Source organism: Terrapene carolina, unplaced genomic scaffold (assembly GCF_002925995.2).
Source record: "Terrapene carolina triunguis isolate 2854851 unplaced genomic scaffold, T_m_triunguis-2.0 Scaffold558, whole genome shotgun sequence".
Classification (NCBI taxonomy): domain Eukaryota; kingdom Metazoa; phylum Chordata; order Testudines; family Emydidae; genus Terrapene; species Terrapene triunguis.
The window spans coordinates 14,083,845-14,104,288 of record NW_020664909.1 but is presented as its reverse complement, the minus strand read 5'-3'; the positions used below and the strand labels follow the sequence as shown (position 1 = coordinate 14,104,288).

The following is a 20,444-nucleotide window of genomic DNA, read 5'->3' as shown; positions in this document are numbered from 1 at the left end:
CCCGAATGCCCCATTCAGGATTACAGTCCCATCATGCTAGGTGGTGCACTTAACCATAGAAAGAAGAGGAAGTCCCTGTGCCCGAGATCTTAGAATCAAATTTAAAACAAGGCAAGCAAATGTGACAAACAATAGAAGGGAAGGTGGTAATAGGACAAGGTTAGCAGTAACGAGTTCATGAAGTTACATAGCTAGCCATGCGCACAAATTAACGGTACCAGATCAGTTTTGCAGGTTCAAACCTCCTTATTTACAGAAGAGACTGTAGTGTCCAGGACGGCCAAAATAGCCTGGAATACGTTGCGTCCACCTTTGTCTTTAATATGGAGGTACAGTCTACAGAGACTACAGGACCCAGCATATAATGCTCTCCAAAGCCAAGCCCTCAGGCCACGTTGAATGATGATGGTATATACGGCATGTACAGGGGACACTGGGCCACCCTCCATATTGTATACAAGGAGGAGGATGTGATCTACTCAACTTTATGCAATTTAGGACTGTCCTCATGCTCCTGACAAATTGCTAGTGCTGCCATTGACCAGGCTGAATTTAAAAGCCTATAACAAAATAAAAATCATCATCAAAAATGCATTCCCTGCTGTTGCTGATCCCTAGTGCCCCCCCCTTCATTCAACCACTGATTAAACCCCACCTACATAAGCCAACTTCTCAAAAATTTATGAACTTGACAAGACAATGCCAGAATTAGAGCCCTTACTCAGCATTGTACCCCAGGACTCTGGAGAGAGCATTTGAGAGCTTTCCTGTCTAGCAGACATACCCCAAGAGAAGAGGGAGCAGATTGATCCAGCAGAGCTCACAACGAAGCCCCACCAACCAGAATTAGCTATCTAACCCTAAGTTCTGGGTTTTCTCTATGACAAAGGATTTCACATTGCAGATTCCTCTACTGCCTGAACACACTGTCACAGTTCAGGAGAACTGCACCTATATTTCCCCTCAGCAATCCAGCAAGGGCACCCCCTCTCAGGCTTCCAGCTCCCCAGCTGTTGCCTTTCTTGGGTGGAGACAAACACCTCACTTCCTTCTGACCGGGGAATTTCCAGGCTGCCAAGCTCCCTGCCTACACTGTGTTATTCCCAACACAAGCAGGCTGCCCAACCTCACCTATTTGCTTTCTTTTCAGAGACTGATAACAGAGGTATAAATGACCACACCTATTTTATTCTTAAAATAAAAAGCACTACAGAGAAAACACTAAAGAATCTACATGCATTGTGGTAAGCTCACCAGATAATCACCCAACCCTAACGCAGCCTCTAGCAGCATAATACTTCCACACCCCATCCAGATTTTATGGTCACAAGTTCATCACAGCTTCAGCTCACAATCAGCACCCTCATAACATCTTTTATACAGTTCAGGCGTCTTAGAGCTGGAGTTTCCAGGAGCAGGTAGATAGTGGACAATTGGTTTTCCTCCCCTGGTTGTAGCTTCAAAAGGGAGGATTCAAAGTGGATAATTTGCATTCTCCTCACACCGCCACCCCCCCACCCCGTATATTCTAGGAAATCTACTTTACACGCATTGTCCAAAAAAGTCTTTTGAAGTTCCTAACATTTACATTAGTCAAGTCCCTAGAAAAGTTACATACAATTCTACAGTAACACAAACAATTGCATTTTGGACCCCAAAGGTACCAAACCCAACTAAATAAATTTAACTTAATTCAATAGTTTGTCTTAATTCCATAAAGTTTATTCAGGACATTGTCAGTCTGTCACACACACTTCCTAAACTACTATCACTCTCGTATTTCTGAGGGGACATCATGCCTATTCTTCCACCAACTACTACATGATAAGATGCATCACTGTTACAACTCCCACAACCCCACACTTTGGCAGGGCTAGCACAATTATGTGGTCGGTGTATCTGTTCATGAAGTCTGTGGGCAAGAGATATTTGGATACTCACAACCCAGCACTAGGAGTCTTTTTGTTTCCTAAACACATGTAATTTACAGTGTCTTACTCTGGTGTGCCACAGTGCTCAGAAATACTCCTTGCTAAACAGTTGCCAACATTACAGAGCAAGCAGTCCAATGGGCTGGGAGCAGCAAAATGAACACAAGCAGAGCTAAACAGTCATACTTTGAAATGATATTGGTCTTTACCCTGAAAAGCTATATACAGCAAACACTACACACTTGCCACTGAAGCACAGACACCTCTGGGGAGAAGTGAGGCTGCTGTTGAACACCATAGGACAGAAAATAGAGTAAAAGGCGAGAGGAATTTGGGGAGAGAAAAATACAAGTACCCAAGTAGAAATGTCACCAAGACACAGTAACAACCCCGCTCTTGGGAGGTCCGACAGGAAATTAAATGACCATAAGGGTACGTCTCCAACGGAATAAAAGACCCGCGGCACAGCCACGACTGGCTCGAGTCAGGCTCACAGGGCTCAGCATGCAGGGTTAAAAATTGCTGTGTAAACGTTTGAGCCCGAGGTCTGGGATCCCAAGTGGGGGAGGGTCCCAGAGCCCAGGTTCCAGCCTAAGCCCAAATGTCCACACAGCAATTTTACAGCCCAGTGAGCCCAAGTCACCTGACCCAGACCAGATGCGAGTGTTTAATTGCTGTGTAGACATACTGTAAGTGATTGGAATCTGGATGTTATACCTCATTTAGAAGACAGAGCCCTCAACAGCACATCTCCCCCAGCACTATGCTGAGGCCCTGTCTCAGCACTGACTCAAAAAGAAAAGAGCCACCAGTATCACCTCCTGCAGCAATCTAGGTTCTCCCAGAAGTACTGACCCAGGCTTTCCCTCCTTCATTTCTGCTCTCACAAGTTGCCATGGCTTAGGTGTGGCATGGCTACAAGTCATAAGGAGACCTGTGCACCTGAAACTCACCAGTCTGTTGGATTATCACGCTTGCTACTTCCACATTCTTCTCCTGAATCTTCTGCCAGGAACTATCTGCATCTTTCACCCACTCGCTCACAAGACACCTGTAGAGGCCCTCATCCATTGGCAGCGCCTGGGATACAGAGAGTCGGTAAATGTCATTTGCCACTGTGTCCAAGCGCACATCTCCACTAAGGTAGCGCTCTTCATACTCCGGGCTGGGCTGGAACTTGCCCTCGTGTGTCAGAGAGAGGATTTCCTGCCAGGCTGGGCCATTCTTCAGCTCCCAAGTAACTTGCAGGTGAGTGTGTTCTGAGGAGGTGGTGGAAGCTGAGCAGCGTAATTCAAATGAGTCTCCCTCAGACAGTTTGCGAGGTTTCGAGGACCGGGCTTTAGATCCACTCACAGTTAAGCCATCGGCAATCACTATTCAAAGAAGAAAACATTATAAAACACACAGAGTAATATATGAGAGTTTACGGAAATGGTAAAGAGAGGGGATGGGAAATGCTGTTGGCTGACTGACCCAACTGTGCAATTATACTGAATTCCCACAGCAGCTCTTGGACAAATCACTCATCTCCCCCACAACCTTCCTGTCCCCTCAAAAAACAAAGTCACATTAAACCCCAGGTATTTTATCAGAGCAAGCCACCCACTTCAGGAATCAAGTCTTTAATTTTATCATCACCTCTTTCCCTCTAGTTCTGCTCTCTAGGGCAAGACCATGGTAATACCATTCCAACCTATTATACATCCCCAGGGACAGGCCTAGCTGTTTTTGTGGTATTCGGAGAAGAAACACCAAGGGGAAAAAACTCCTTTTCTATCATCAAAGGAGATAAGCCAGGATGCTGCTGCTGAAGGAACACAGCATGTTGTCTAGAAAAAAGGAAACTATTCCTACCTCACTGGGAAACTCCTAGATGACATTACCTCAGCTACAAAACATCCTCCACCACCCCTCTTTTATTTCCTTTCTCCCCCTCCTAAGTTATCCTCCCTGCCACAACAACCACCAATATTTTACCAAGGGTTGTGGTGGATTCTCCACCACTGACAATTTTAAAATCAGGATTGGATGTTGTTCTAAAAGCTCTGCTCTAGGAATTATTTTGGAGAAGTTCTAGGTTTTATACAGGAAGTTTTATAAATCTACGAATCTGGAAAGACTGTAAATTTGCAGCATCCTGGACTCTAAGAACAAACCATTTTTAGTTTGTTGTTGGTTTTTGGCAGTTGGTAATATAAAAAAGTTTGGTGGCATTTACAATAATGTACCTCCTTCGCCTCTTTATCTCACTTCCCTCTGCTGTTGCCACCCTTTGAAGAGCATATTTTTGAAGGGTGGCTTTAGGAAAGGACCTGCAGGGAGGGGGAACCACATACACATAACCAGTAACAGGAATTTAGACAAAACGGGGCTATGCCTATTCTCAGGACTGTATAGATGCACAACATGATGAGAACACCCAGCGGTACGTATTTGTCTGGTACGGATTACAAACACCCCTCACCCTGTGGAAATACCTTTCACTTGGACTGTAGCATCGTAATTTCCCTGAACAGTGGCATCTGTGCTGGGAGTGGTGCACTTGTATTCTCCTTGGTCGACTGGCTGGATACTTCTGATCAGAAGTTCCACAGCATTATTGCTGCTCCGCCTCAGCACGATTTCCCCGCTGCCAACCCTCTTCTGGTATTGCTGGGAGGTGAATAATGAGTCCCAGGTACTCATTATCCGCACAAAGTCAGTTCCCTGGGAAAATTCCCAGTCAAAGTTCTGCTCACTGGGTCCATCGTAGTCAGTAACATTGCAAGGGATCACCGTCTCTGTACCTTCGACTCGAATGAGTGGGCTTTTGGGCACCCTCACAATTCGCCCTTTGCAGAAAGCTAGGTGGGAGAAGAGAAAACAGACAATTTGCACAGGAATTATCATGTTGGGTCAGATGTGATGTCCGGCTAGTCCAGCATTTGGCTTCTGACTGTGCCAAGTATCAGATGCTTCAAGGGAGGTGTGAGAAGCCCAAATAAGGATAATTATGGAATAACCTGACAAGTTTTTCCTTCTAACACTGGTCAGACTCAGCACACCACTTCTGAAAGGTTGCCGACCCCTGCTCTAACCCATTCTGTATTCATTCTATCATTGTTTGCTTAGTGACACACTGTCAATTGAGGGAGTTTCCACCTTCCTCTAGAGTGCCAACTGAGATTCACTCATTAAGATCAGATGAGGGTATCCCAAAAAAATCAATTTCCTTCAGACTTAGATCTTCACCATTCCCCTCTTCCATGTTGCTAGAGTAGACACACCAGTGGCTTTACATAGTACAACTAAGAACTGAACCAATAATTAGACCCTTCTACTTTACCACCCAATTTCATTGCCATAATGCTTCTGCCTCCAGAGAATTTCAACTAAGACACAGCCCTTTGTATGTAGAAGGTGGGGTGACTACACAAGAGAAGCAACTAATTGGCCCAGCTGTCTCAAAGTGAAAGTCTGCAGCTAATACAGGATTTGAAGCCTGGATATACTGGGCTCCCTTCCCCTTTAGGTTAGTTGCCATGTGACATAATGATCAAAGACCAAAACACTCATGGGCTCCCCCAAAGCCTCTAGAGCAGATGTGTCAAACAAGACCCAGAGGCAGGATCTAGGTATATGATTTATTTATGCAGTATGTTCAGAATTTGCAGAACTTAAGTTTTCATTCTTTTTAAAAGTGAATTTTAGCCCTTCTGGTGGCAAAGAACCTAAAACCTAACCCCATTAACTGTAAGCATTCACTCTTTCATTGTTTAAGTTAGTGTTAGAATATGCAGAGAGAAGAAAGGAGAAGAGAGAAAACAGGAAGGAGGATGAGAAGGAAGAGAAACCCAGGGTGGAAATAGCAGTGGGCCTAAAGGATAGCAGATTTTCCAACTAAGTAATGCTGAATGCAACAATAAGGTACTAAACAAATAGTTAACAGTTTCGTTTCTACACAAAGGACATTCTAACCTGATCTCTCTGAAAATCTCCGTAAAGTCTTACATTTTTACTCTGCCTTGACAACCAAAATTAAAATGGTATTTAGCCTTCTCCACAGAATAGAGTTCAGTACCTCTGCTCGAAAGGCTAGTGGCTCTAAACACTTCTGTAATCCTATGCATTCCCTCTCCTCACAGTCTACTCCCACAATAAAATTAATGTAAAACAAACTTTTCATTTACTTAAAAGATTCCCAATTTCTCCCACTTCTGGGGCACACTTTGAGACCACTTGTTGACTGCACTCTCAATCCTCCTCTAAAATCTTCTGATAGAAACCCTGATATGCCAGGGTTTCTATCCATGATAGGTAACAAACACTGTAATTGTGGTAAAATGTCACTAATGCAATATGAAAAGTGTGCATCTTGCCACTGGCAAATCTTTTGTGCACATTCAGTTTCTGTACCCGATCTGTAGAAAATCAGGTCTGGTCATCATTTGCTGGCTAAGGGACTATTAGCCAAGGAGTCACACATATTTAAGGTTCCAAAGGGCAAGGTCCTTTCTCCCCTTGCACACCACATTTCAAAAAGTCGCCTGGGCTCTCCCCCTTTTCTACCTCAGAGCAGTTCAGTAAAGAATGTTGTCTTTCCTTTCCACATCAGAAGAAAGAGCCTGATCAAGATTAAACTATCCAGCCTGAATTGCTGACAAACAAATTGCAAAACAAATAAAAAGGAAGTCTACAGTTCAAGAGAAACAGCAGCTTAAAATACAAGCACAAAACTCAAAACAGAGAGGAAAGGCAAACAGTCCCCACCAAGCACCCCAAAACCTCAATGAAGACCATGGCACAAATGCTTAGGGTTGGTAGATCATGATTCCTGTACCACCAGATGGTGATGTACCAAAAGACTGGATAATATTGCAAATACTTATTGGAAAACCAGCAGTGCTCAGAGCTGTACAGAAGAGTGAGAAAGACATGGTCCCAGATAGTATTCCTTAAATCATACGACCATGCAGGCACAAAGGCACGTGATAATTCTCTGCAGAAGACTGGAGAAGCAATACATTATGCTAGGGCCAAATGCAAACCACTTAATTTAGCCAGATGACCTGGCAAAGAAACAGTAGTGAGATTTTTCCGGTGGGTTTGGCTCTGTAGCCAGAGAATAATCTCTGCAGCTGCAGGCTGGCTTTGGCAGGTTAGCTCACTTCCCCAAGAGAGAACGAGAGCTGCCTTGATTCACAACCCCAGCCTTTCCATGAAAGGAAAACACTTTTTCAGCAAAAGACGCAAACCTTTCGGATTCACTCTCTCAACAAAATCACTTACACAAACCTGTAATCCTGCTCCATCACCCATCACCCCTAGCTACACATCCATCGCAAGACATATTGGTATAGTGTTTGGAAGTGCCGAGGGGCAGCCAAGACGCTGAAAGGATCTGTCCTCCTGAGACTACCCCGGCTTGTAGGACCATAAAGCAAGGTCAAGTGGATCTAATATCCAGAGTCCTCTGGAGAGCACTTACATGAACTCCGAGCACAGACTTAAAAAAATAAAGTTTGACAACTTTTAACCACTTCACTTCACCATCCATACTGGGGAAGCCACCCGTTATAGACATGGAAGAACAACATATTTGCCTGAGAAAAGGTCCATTAAACTCAACGATAGCCCTGTTTCCTATGCATGTCATTGATCTGCATACAGAGGGACTAATGCGAGATTCTGGCCACATCCAAATTTAGCTATAGGATTTCCAACAAAAACATCCCCTTGGTTAAAATCATGCTGTTGTCATATGAATTTGAGCCCAGTCTGAACGCCAGGATTGATCAATAGGAGCCTCTCTCTCTTAGGGAGGGGCTCCATGTCACTGCCCACAGGGCATGCCCTGCCCATCCACACTTCTTTCCCATAACCTGCACCAGTCGGACGTATAAGTACTTACTTCAGTGCAACATTAATTATAACAATTAAAACCCCCACAACAATTTTAACATAGTTTTGTGCCCAAACATTTAAAATAAATTATCTGGTATGATTATTTATCTTCTGATCACGGGCAGCATGATCTCTAGCAATTCAACTATCGGATGAATGAAGCATTGATAGGTGATCTTCATCACCCCTGCTCTTAACTCCTAAAATGCATTTTCCCACAGAATCACAGCCCACACTCAACCCTTCATTTTGTAGTACATTCATTTCTACTGGGCATATGCATGATATGGCAAAGTGAACATTGTGGTAAACCTAGCTAATTTCCTGACTTTCATGCTATTAAGTTCCAGCCTTAGTGCTCCATTAAATGTAGGTTTTTACTTTTAACATCTTTAAGAAAAAGAAAGCACTATAATAAACCAAATGAAATAACAGGAGGAAGACATATAATTACATGATAGATCAAGTCACTTAGTTGTTAGTTACTAGTAAGGAAACTGGACTGCACCACCCAGCTATGTTTCTACCACTTTCTCCAATTCAGTTTTAATGAAGGAGCCCACCCAGCGAGAGGCAGAGTTTACTGTCTGCAGTATAAGGAAGGAGATAAATATAAGCATGAAGATGTGCTCCTACAGGTTGCTGAAGACAGAAGCTAGAGGGACTAGTTTACTGGTTTATAGCGTGTTTATCTCCTCTCTCTACACACATGAACACCACAAATTAAGTTAAGTTAGTACTACAAACTGACCCAGTGTTAAAGGACTCAAGCCCATTTAAACCCCAGTAAGACTCAACTCATATCCCTCCCTAACCCTCCGCTCTTTCCTGAAGGGTGAGAGTCATAAGCAAAGGATGAGCCTTGCCATGTGCCCTGTAAGTCAAAACAGCCTTCGACAGACCAGCGAGGGGACTGAATTCCAGAGTCCAGGATACTTCACCTACAACACTCTGCCAGGAGCCCCCAGACATTAGAATCTGGAGGCTACTGATCACAGCTGTTGAGAAATAACATGAGGAAAAGCAATATCGAAGACCTTGGCTACACTAGAAAAGCTGCCCGGGTTTAACTAAATTGATTTAGTTAAGGTAATGCAAGCTCCCTAACACAGGATGAACTTAAAAAGAAGTTTTCACCCTTACTTAAACTGGTTCATCTTATATCAGTAAATTACTGAAAGGCTAACTCTACATGGTTATACATGGTAATCCACTGGTCAGGAAAGAAGGTGCGAGTGCAGCTTCCTGAACAGTCCTGTGTTCTTAAAGGTGCAAGTGTCATGCACCTTCCCTGACCAGCTCCATGTTGATATCCATGAAGTGTCCCCAGTGATCCACCAACACTTGCATAACTGTAGATTTCTGTGGATGTACTCTGTGGCAAGGTGGGGAGGTGCCAAAATAGGGATGTATATGTCATCTATCACCCACCACAGTTTGGGAATCTCGTTGCTACAAAGCCATCTACTATGCCCTGCGCATTGCCAAGGATCAAAGTCCTGCATAACAGGAGACAATTAATGGCCCTGCACACCTGCATGACAACGTCCCCCCGCGCCCCCTCCCCTCCGGGAAATTTCCAACTTCAACAGGATTTTCCACTGGTAGCAATGCAACTTTACAAGTTTCCAGAGTATGATCACCACTCGCTTCTCCAGTGTCACTGCAGCCCTCATTCTGGTGTCCCTGAGCTGAAGGGCTGGGGTGAGCTCAGGACACAGATCCAAGACTGTGACTTTTTGCATCTGAAAGTTCTGCAGCCACTGCTCATCATCCCAAATCTGTATTACAATACGATCCCACCAATCTGCTCATTCTTGGAACCAGAGCAGTGCTCTGCCTCCCGCAGCTGCTCCATGAGTACCACCACCAACCTTGAATTGTTTTTCCTCTCTGTCCCTCAGCAAACTGTCCTTGAAGAAATCATGTCCTCAGTTGTTGCAGTACTTCCTGCAGGTCTGTAAATTCAGGATAATCGTGCGCCCTGTGTTTGCAGCCTTCATGAAAATAGTACAGAGCTCTTTGGACTCTGTCTGCAATCTCTGATAGAAGCACGAAGTGCCACATGGGTTTGTGGGATTATTATTTTTAAAGGCATGAAAATTATGGGATATGGATGGCATTATGGGATGAAGAAAGTTGCCTGCTGGGAAGTTAACCTCTGGCTCTCAGCAATCCCTGGGCAAGTCATTACTATCCCACAGAACATTAATGAAGTGTCCCAAAAGGCACTGCCCCAGACAGCAGCACTTGTCACACAGGGATACCTACCCATAGTGCACTGCGCTTTGCATCGACACAAGCTCTCCTGATGAGAACGCACAGCGAACACGCAAGAAGATAAGTATGCACATGCCGGAGCAATATACAAACTTTGGTGGCTGTATGCCACCATAACTTGCATGCATCAAAGTTCGTAATGTCGACGGGGCCTAAATAAGGTGGTAACCATGTTTCCTCTAGTCTTCAGGTGTAGCCCCACATACAGTGTACTGCAGTAACCCAATCTAGCCATGCCTTTGTCACCTCTAATGTGGGGAAGTCTACACATTTGCACTGTGATTAACAGAGTCAGCTGAGCACCTCATTCTTTCAAGGTCACTACAGATCCCACTGACGTAAACCGAAGGCGTGGGCATTTAGCACCTCTGAAAACCAGGTCTATGGGCTCTGTGGTGAATTTGCTGGGCATGCATCCCAAACACCCCTACTGGTAAAGCACAGACTAACCCCCTCCTTAGGGCACAGCTTTGGCAACAGGGGATTGTTCCATTCTTATGTTGGGGGTTTGGGGTGGAAGAGAACTGGAGGAAAGAAATTTTATTTTCTGAAAACACTATTTGCAGCTGCTAATATAAACTGGGTCTCTCTCAGTCCTGAGATCTTACCTCATTCTCTGATCAGCCACCACACAAGAGCACAGCTTCACCTCATAGGGCATTTGATGTGGCTCAAGTTGCTCAAGATACCCATTACTGGGTGACTCCTGTGACAGATCACATTCCATGATGTTACAGGTGACCTCGAAGGCTGGATATCAACCAACCCCTGGAATTTGGGGTTCTGCTTTTATTCCTGCTGCAGTCAATGCCATCGTTATCCCTAAAAACCAAGTACAGTGCTTCGTTCTCTACTGAGGTTAATGATGCACATGGCTTCTGCTACAGTTATGAACTCTGGTCTTGGCAGAAGGACAACTCCCATTTGCGTTAGCAGATACATGGAGACAATTTATTAATATTTGGTTTTAAAATGCATTGTTTAAAACCCATATTTTCCCCATCCCTCAGAGCAGCCAGAGTTCAGCTTTTGTGATATACAAAAGGTTTCCAAACAGTTGGTTTATTGGGAGCATTTATCTCCCAAGACATCTAATACATTTCAGTGTTAATACAGGGTGGCATGCTCGTAATGAATTCACTTGAATCCCATTTAACTGTAGAAACAGATGGGGGAGAAGACAAGACACTGTATATGTTAGTGACAGAAAAGCAAGAAGGATACTCAAAGTTTAATATTTTATACTATTACAGAGACCACCAACAATGTTTATTTAGCTTGGACTTAAAGACAACTGTCTTCACATAACAAACTAGAATTAAGACACTGAACCTGGTTGAACAGAAACCCTGCATAACTGCTAAGCTCCTTTAAAGACTTACCAGGCCACCAGCTGAAGAACTGGAGTTACTTTACAAAACAAAAACAAAAGGATCTCTGTAGTGAGGCCAACATTATACAATAGACAAGTGAACATTCCTCAGCCTTGTGATACAAATGACAGGACCAGGTAACTTAGTGTCTGCACTCTAGGGGGATTAAGCAAGAACCACCAGAATGTAGGTAAACCAAAGAGCCATGCTAATCATTTATCAGAAACATTTAAATGGAGCACATTTCAGTTGCTCACACCTTTTAATATACCCACCTTTTAATATACCCAGCATACAAATACTTCATCTTGATCAGAGTGGCAAGCAGCTTGCATCAAGATGGAATGTTGCATACTGGGACCTGTAGTCTCCATAAGCCTCATTGCTGTATTTAAGCTGAGGTCAGCTTGGAGGCACTCTGTAGTGGAGGTCACACTTTGGCCACCCCTGGACTAGTGTCTATTTCCCCTCTAATCAATAGTTGTGCAGGTCCCATTATTGCCTTCTCCACTGTACCTGCTATACAGTACACATTCACCCGCCCCCTTGGCTTCTCTCTCAATCACCTGTATGCACTGTTTATGTGTTATCCAATGATTAACTACATGCCAGAGTGGAGATAGGGGGCTGGGAGGGTTAGAGGTGGAGAGGAGAGGAAAGAGATTGATTGGACAGGCTGAAGTTAACCAGACTATCTGCAGAGCAGCTCATGGTTTTAGGATGGTGAGGGACAGATGAAGAGAAGTTTAAAAAGTATCTCACCTCTAAGTTTTGTACAAATGTATTCTCAATGACAAGGAAATTCCCAACCCAATTATCCCCTCCATCGATACCAGTTTGCAGCTCTTGCCTCAATCAATATGAGAATCCTGCTGACAGGAAGTGACGAGCACCCGAGCACCCGATACCAAAATATTTTAGATGCTTCTTTACTACTCAAGTTTTACATATAGGAGAAGAAAGCAGAGAATCTGTAGAGTCACGTACAAGGCACAGAAACCTGGTATTCTGTAAGTAGCCCTTTTTCTTATGACACAGGCAGAGTGAATTTATTGCTAGAGCACAATAGACCTGGAGACTACATTGGGAGAGCACTGTGGTTTGCTAGCACCATAGGATTGCACACTAATGTTAGTTTCCAGATTAGAATGAAGCTGCTGTAATGTGTCGTATTACTCTAGAGGTGAAAGTGTGTGTACTAAAGGTAATAAGGGAATCTTTTTATCTTCCTTACCACCCTAGCTAGTCCGTTCATGTCTCACTGCTGGGGCTTGCTAAGCATGCCCCCCGTAGAGTCACAACAGAACAGGGCGCTGTTTTGGAGACCATTCTCTTGTAAGAAGTTCCTTCTGTGGCCTAGACACATCCACCTAATAAAAGGAGAACATGGTTTCAATAGGCAGGAGGGAGAAGGTCAACTCTCCATGTCAGCTGCTCAAAGGTAAGTGTGATGTGATAAGCAGTGGGATGCCAATTAAAAAGCCATTCAATAGCAGAAAGTAGAGCTGAAAGATGAGCAAACTGGCTGAGAATAAGCATCGTATGTCTATGCTCCAGACAGGCAATGAGAGTTGAAACATCCAGGTGGATTCTTTCAACCAAGGCAACCATATGAAATGATATATTTCTGAAATCCTTCAGGGATGAACACACTAAAGTGCTTTTCAAGCAGATATACAATGGATGCTTGATTTGCCAATGAAATGCAGGCATGTCTGGGGTGGAACAAAGCATCTTTTTAACAGTGTACAACAATTTATGACAGGAAGAACATGGCAGCCAACTTTGAAAATAAATAGAGGTATTTAGGAAGGGAGAATCATTAGCACAGTTGCAATCTGGGCTTTGATTCAGTGCAGTGTTATGTCAAAGGAAAGAGTCCCCTTAGCGTATCATCAGCTGCAAACATCCAGGAATTGCATCCACCAGCAGCTAGCTGACATGTCTCCTATTTCTAGCGAAGTGCCAGGTTTCCCGCTTCCATCCTACAACTGAAAATGCACTAAACTTGTGATGCGCATGATACTTCTACAGAGTAGTAACAAGCCCTGTTCCTCACACCCCTTTTGCACTGCCAAGGAAACACCCTTGCAAGTGCATCAGAGCAGCCTTCTTTCCAGAGGAAGACTGGTCAGACCACTGTCAGAAACCATTCACCTGCCTGTCATCTGTGGAAGGAACAGCGACTGAAGAGACAGGAGGGCTACCATTCCTCTATTAGCTCTCCTCAGCAGCACTACAGTTCTCCTTCCCCAGGGAGTGAAAGACAATTTGGTCCTCATCTCTGATCCTTCCATACCGGATTGCCATTAGACAGCTCCAACCAAGAAACAAATGCAGTAAGTGACAGAACCACCACTGGGAAGGGAAGGGGGAAATGAATGCACCCATACTTTGTGTCAAAACCCTCGGATATTATTGCTGTTACATACATTTTATTTTATAATATAACCTCCCTAAAAATGACATGTTTACACCAACACCGTAGTTAAAAAAAAAAAAATCCATCCAATTATAACCTTTATCTCATACTGCGCTTTGCAGTCTGGCAAGAAGTAGGTTAGGCAGATTGAAAGGAATTTCTCCGGGTGTCAGAAATTCAGCTTGCTACTTTAAATAAATTACTTTACTCATCTTAAATCTAATTAAGGGAAATCTCTTTCATTCTCCCTCCATACCCCCACTCACCCCAACACCATACTGCTCTCCCTAATGCAGACCCACACAAAGGGATGGGGTGTTGGGGGTTTATACTAAATGAAATGGTAGGCTCTCAGCACTCCTTCCAAGCAACAGCATTCAGAGCACCTGGCATCTCATAATCAGAGACTACAGAGAGAGCACTGGGGGGCTCCATTAAGAGAGGCCAAATTTGAGTCTTTATGGCCAAGCTGTAATCATCCTACAAGCACTGGAGTGTCTGAAGCGTGCAGAGCTCTGCACCCTGTCTCCTGACAGCGCTGTTATACCTCCCTTATTGCGGCACCATCTAGATAAAGCACGACTTTGTAGATTGTTATGGCTCGACAGATCTGCAGCATTATCATCCCAAGACATCAGTAAGGAGTGAATGGGAGAGTGCATGAGAGAGACATTTACATTGTTCTTTCCCAGTCAGTTGGGGTTCTTTTTTTAGATAATGCAGAGTGCTTATCTAAAGGAATTAAGCCTGGGTGTAATTGCTTAAAACCCATTATCTCCATCAGGCTGAAGAAACGCATATTGCATCTTAAGTGAAGCCTCAAACATGTGATCAGAGACTAATTCCGTTAGATTTTTTAGTAACTCAGATGTCACTGAGATCAGAACAGAGACCTGCAGGTCCCTGCTGCTCAGCCCATGCAGAATACCTCCTGGATCCCACTCCACAGCATGCTCCATCCACAAGCTCTGACGTCCTGCTCCACATACAAAGCAATCAAGGTTAATACCCCACATTTCTTTCTATACAATATTGGCTTGTTATCTCATCCATCTCCCCTTCCCAGGAATGGAGTTTCAACTCACCTGAGCAACCTGTAACCCAGCTCTTCTTAAGTGAGCAACAGGAGACCTGAGGTCCTGAGAAAAAATTCAGATTGGGAGGGCTAATTGGGCCCAATATTAATACCTGGAGAAAGAGGTCGACCTTTCCACAGGAAACAGTGTTCCACACTTCCCAGTTAAGATGGGGTCCCAGAGAGGCTAAACTCCCAAGCCAGAGGATTTTGATACATTGCAAAAGTTGCTCTAAGGCAGAGGAGCTCTGCTGGAAGGGCAGAAGCCTAGACAGCCTCAACACGATGCGTCAGATGAAAATTCAGCTAACTTCAGATCCGTCTCCACCTGTCTCATACAAGTGCCTGTATGCTGCCACCACCTGAGATATATATGGTGGATGGGCAAGATCAGGACCTGTAGGAACAGCAATAGGAAGTCCCAATGACTGTCGGGGTGACCAAAGTGGAGACATGAGAAAATCTGTGTGCTCACAAGCCAGTAACTTCACAGTGCAAGACTAAAAATAGTTGCTTATCACACATTTGATCACTGGCCACAAGTCTGCCTTGGAGTAGTTCCTCCTACCTGCCAACGAGGAAGGAAGGATGCCTCAGACTCCTCCTTCCCAGGGCAATCATCACTCAGTTACCCTGATTCTTTTCTCGGCTGAAGAGTTATGGGACAGGAGTTCCAGCCTACCAAGCCACCAATCCCTGGTAGAGAAAAGGTAACCCCTGCCCCTTGCACTTCCATCTTTTAAATGACCCACCTATACAAATAGTTCCTCATGTCCTAAAAAGCTTGACAGTCTATTTCTTCTGGCTGTCAGGATGAACCCTGCACCACCCAAGATGCAGAGACTGGTAAGTGAAGTGGCAGTTTGTGGAGAAGCAGTGACTGGTTGATGATGTGCCAAAATGGAACACTAAATATGGCTATAGTATTTTGTATCACAGCCTGCTTGAGAGTACAGGTCCCAAAGTACACTGCTGCATCTTGATCACTGCACAAAGCAAATCAGATGAAGATAGTACACCTGGTATTAAAGATGAATTCACAAGGGAGAAGACAACTGTAGCTTGCTGCAAACTGCTAACACAGCCCTTGTTCTAAATAGATCACTGATTGCTAGATGTTTACGACACTAAAGGTTGTGTTTTTAGCTTTCTCATAACATCAAATGCAACTCTATTAAGTGTTGGCTCTGTAGTTCCTTTCACTGCCACTGATAGTTAAAGGCAATAATAGTCTGCAGAAAGTAGTGAAGAAATCTGTAAAATCCAAAAAGAAACAACTCTGCTTTTCATGGTCCTATCTGAAAGACCCTCACATAGCAATCTGCATGGAACTCAGTTTACCTACCTCCAAAGGATAATGGGCTGAGTTGCCCATACAGATTTAGAGACTCTGGTTCCAGGAAGTTAAGTTATTCCAAAATTGACACTTAGACCTCTAAGCAAGGGGGGAAATTATCTGCTGTTCTGCCTCAGGAACTGAATTCCAAGAGGAGAGTCTGAATACATTAAATTTTAAGGAAGAATAAGCTGAAAAGTTGATATAGGCGCTCCAACAAAAGAACAAGTTTAAAGTGGAAAAGCTGGCATGGTTGGAAGCAAAGCTGAAAATGTTTGTGGAAATATTAGTTCCAATTGTCACTCCTAATTTTGGGGAAAATACAAATGTCAAATCAAACTGTAAATATTCGTATATAAATTTTCTGACATTAAGATGTCTGCCAACTCGAATTTACAGGATTAAAATCAGAGCTGTTCAATAATAGCTAGTTTGTTATATTTATTATCCCAGTTCTTTCCTAAGCTGTTGTGTAACTGAGGCTATGTCTACACTAGCACTTTTGTTGGTAAAACTTTGTCGGTCAGGGGTGTGTTTTTTCACAACCCTGACCAACATATGTTTCATGAACAAAAGCGCCAGTGTGGACAGCGCTATGTCAGCGGGAGACGCTTTCCTGCTGACATAGCTACCGCCACTCTTTGGGGGCGGTTTAATTATGCTGGCAGGAGAGCTTTCTCCCGATGGCACAGAACAGCTACACAGGTGGCCTTACAGTGGCACAGCTTTGCCACTGTAAAGTCTGTATGTAGACATAGCCTAAGAGGAGCAGTCCCAATGCATTTTGTCATGTGTGTGTCTACATTTTGGAAGCAAGTGACTATTTCTGTGGATTGTACAGCACAGAGCTTTGGCACTAAATCTAAGCCATCGTCCTTAAAGGACAATTTTGAGATTGGAAAAGACCATCTGGGCCAGTGTATCCACCGTAGTTAGGTTTTATCTGTGCGTGTGTACATAAAGAAATGGTCATTATTGAAGACACTGACTCATATATTTTAACCAACATGATTTTACAAAGGACTTTACACCTAACATAGACAGGGAAAGTCACTTTTAGAAACACAACACCGGTCAACCCTTGGCTCCCCCATCACCCAATCTGTACTAGGTGGAAGGTCTCATACAGTAGAGCCTCAGAGTTGTGAACTGACCCGTCAACCACACACCTCATTTGGAACGGAAAGTATGCAATCAGGCAGCAGCAGAGACAAAAAAAGCAAATACAGTACTGTGTTAAATGTAAACTACTAAAAAAAAATAAAAGGAAAGCAGCATTTCTCTCCTGCACAGTAAAGTTTCAAAGCTGAATTAAGTCAATGTTCAGTTGTAAACTTTTGAAAGAACAACCATAATGTTTTGTTCAGAGTTATGAACATTTCAGAGTTATGAACAACCTCCATCCCCGAGGTGTTCGTAATTCTGAGGTTCTACTGTAAAGTCATGTTAACTAAAATGTGTCAGCTAACATGTTGGGGGAGGGGGGGAAATACTACCATTTTTCCTGGTCTAGACATGCCCATAATCTCATCTTCCCCCTTTTCTTCTCCAATAGGTTTTCAATCCTCTTGTGCAAAACCATTCGAAATCAGTCACTGGGTAGCCTGATCTTCTAGCAAGCTGCACTTTGGGTGACAAAAACTGGCATTATAACAAAATAGAACCATCCAGCAGAGCCAGAATATGGGCAACAGCAGCCACAACACTGACCAACCCAAAACATGCATGTCAGGCTCTAGCCTCTCCAGTTCGCCTTGGGCCCTGACTCTCTTGAGCAGCAGTTTCTTCCCCATTTACATAATCTGTGTTGATAATTGGAGGTAATGAGAGACCGGGCAGTGCGTTTGCTGGAGGTGCTAAACAAACAGTGAAACAGACAGTGCAGGACCACCATGGTACAAGTTTAAGAGTGCATTTGCAAACTATTTGCCATGAGGCAAAACTGCAGTGACAAACTGGTGATGAACTAGCGTTCAGACTGTAAATTCCTAGAGAAGAAGATTTTATTGTCTAGGGATCCATCTTCATTGTATTAGCTCGGGGTCCATTTTCACTGTAAAAACAACCATGCTAAGGACCAAGTTAAGGCACAAACAATGAAAACAGAGCATGGTTTGTACAGCATGATGTTAAAATTTCCTGAGCCATCTCCCCACAAGCAGTTCAGATACCCCATTACTGACAGTTGATATAATATGGGTATTTTGCTATCCAGGGGTATTAACTGACTTGCCCAAGGTCATGCAATAAATCAGTGACCGTCAGGAATAGGAAACCAGGAATTCCTGGTTTCCAGCTCAGTGTCTATTCCACCACATCATGCTGCCTCTTCACTGATCAAGAAGCCTGAAAGCCATGCACTCTGGCAAAGAAGAAAGCAAATGTGTGATTACTAATTTTAATTTATCTCCTACAAGATGGTGCTCCTGTAATTTAATAGCCCTTATCAAAGGGCATTTGGGCATCTTCCTGATGCAAGGCGAACTGCCACCTCATGTGTACAGTGACAATCTAGAAACCCAACAAAGACTACTGGTTTCAGACCCATTCTCTCACAACCAGTGGAACCTAATCAGCACTTAAGAGCCAATTTCAGGTCATGCAGAGCAGCACTATTTAGTATGTTAATCTCCTCAGAGTCTGGATATAAGGGACACTGATGTCTCTCTTTGTCCCCCAACCCCAGGCAAGACAGAATCTCTCTCTCTCTCTCTCTCACACACACACACACACACACACAGTATGATTTGAGAGAGAGACACACTAGTGCTCTTCCTGCTTTAATCTAAGATTTTTATAACCATTCTGTAACTGAAAGTGGGGGCACAAGACATTTACAGTCGTCATTGCTGAGCCTTTCCTATTTGATATGATCTTGACAAAGAGGAACCCTGTCTTGTCTCAGGATAGGCACCTATTTCAGTCTCTGGCAAAACAGATACAATGACACCTCACTGCTTAGCAAGAGACACTTTTAATTTTAGCACAATGTGAAAGTGGTAGGTGAAGGACAGAAGTGAGCAGGCTTATAAAAACCTTAAAAAAGAAACACAGAAACAGGTTAATAGCTTTAAAGAGTCTATGCTCCAGACCCCACTGCCTCATAGCACATTTCTAAAGAACTACCAGATGTTTTTGCAAACCAGCCTGTTTTAGGCTGACTATACCCCAATATTCTTCATTGTGATCAAGGGACTTGGGAGCACAACATTAACTTGGAGAGGTAGAACAGAATTCTCGTGTTAGATTACTAGAGATTGAGGTTAAAGCTATTTAAATCAACAGGTATAACCCAAGACAGCATTCTTCCTTACTTCACCATGGGACCAGAAAGTATAAGGTTTCTACCTCTTTATGCACAAACTGTGACACACTAGTGTATTATTTATGGAGGCTTAATGACTCATACTCACATTTTAACTCTAGAAACCTGGGTTTACATGTCAAAGTTCTACCTTAGCCCCTGAGGACTAAACTCTCCTTTATGGTATATCTGTCCACATCAAAAAATTCACCATGCAGTTTGGTATAATTAGCCATCTCTTCCCAAGAGGTTGTATGAAGAAGGGAAAGTGTGTTGGCATATAAAGGCTCCCAAAGCTTGCAGCCAAGTTAGCTGTGTAGTTAACTGCCTCAATCCCGGAATTGCACCTATGGAAGGCTGTGCTGACGGTTAAAGGGAATGCATGGCAGGAGCTGCTAACAGATGGAAAGAAGAGTCTTTCAGTTGTGTGGGGAGACATGGAAAATGCAGAAGTCTTGCAAGAGAGTGCTAAACTTTAAATGCATGATCCTTACCCGAAGCACATTCCTGCTCCCTGCTATTTCAGTCTTGGAGAGAGAGAAATGCCAGTATACACAGAACCAGAGTTTCAAAAATGACTAGTGATTTAAGGCTACCCAACTTGAGATATCATGAAGCCTGATTTTCAGAAAGTGCTGACCACTAACCCTCTCAAAAATTAGGCTTCTTTAAAGATGTCAAGTTAAACACACAAAATCACTATTACTCCATTATATTTGATCTGTACTAAGTCTATTATTTCATACAAACAGGATTAATGGACTGCCAGGCTCACATACAGTACTGCAGATGTTACACATGTACTGCTACGGTTGTCGAAAAAAAGTATATAGTTGAGAA

General features: G+C 43.5%; 1 protein-coding gene across 1 annotated transcript in view; it reads right to left on the bottom strand.

Moving 5' to 3' along the window:
- PTGFRN (prostaglandin F2 receptor inhibitor) overlaps positions 1-20,444 on the bottom strand; it is a 92,592-nt gene that overhangs the window by 52,678 nt on the left and 19,470 nt on the right. Inside the window, exons 2-3 of the mRNA XM_024209462.2 lie at positions 4,409-4,774; positions 2,885-3,304 (exon numbers count right to left, since the gene is read on the bottom strand). Of these exons, the coding sequence (XP_024065230.1) occupies positions 2,885-3,304; positions 4,409-4,774 (786 nt within the window). The remainder of the gene's footprint in view (positions 1-2,884; positions 3,305-4,408; positions 4,775-20,444) is intronic.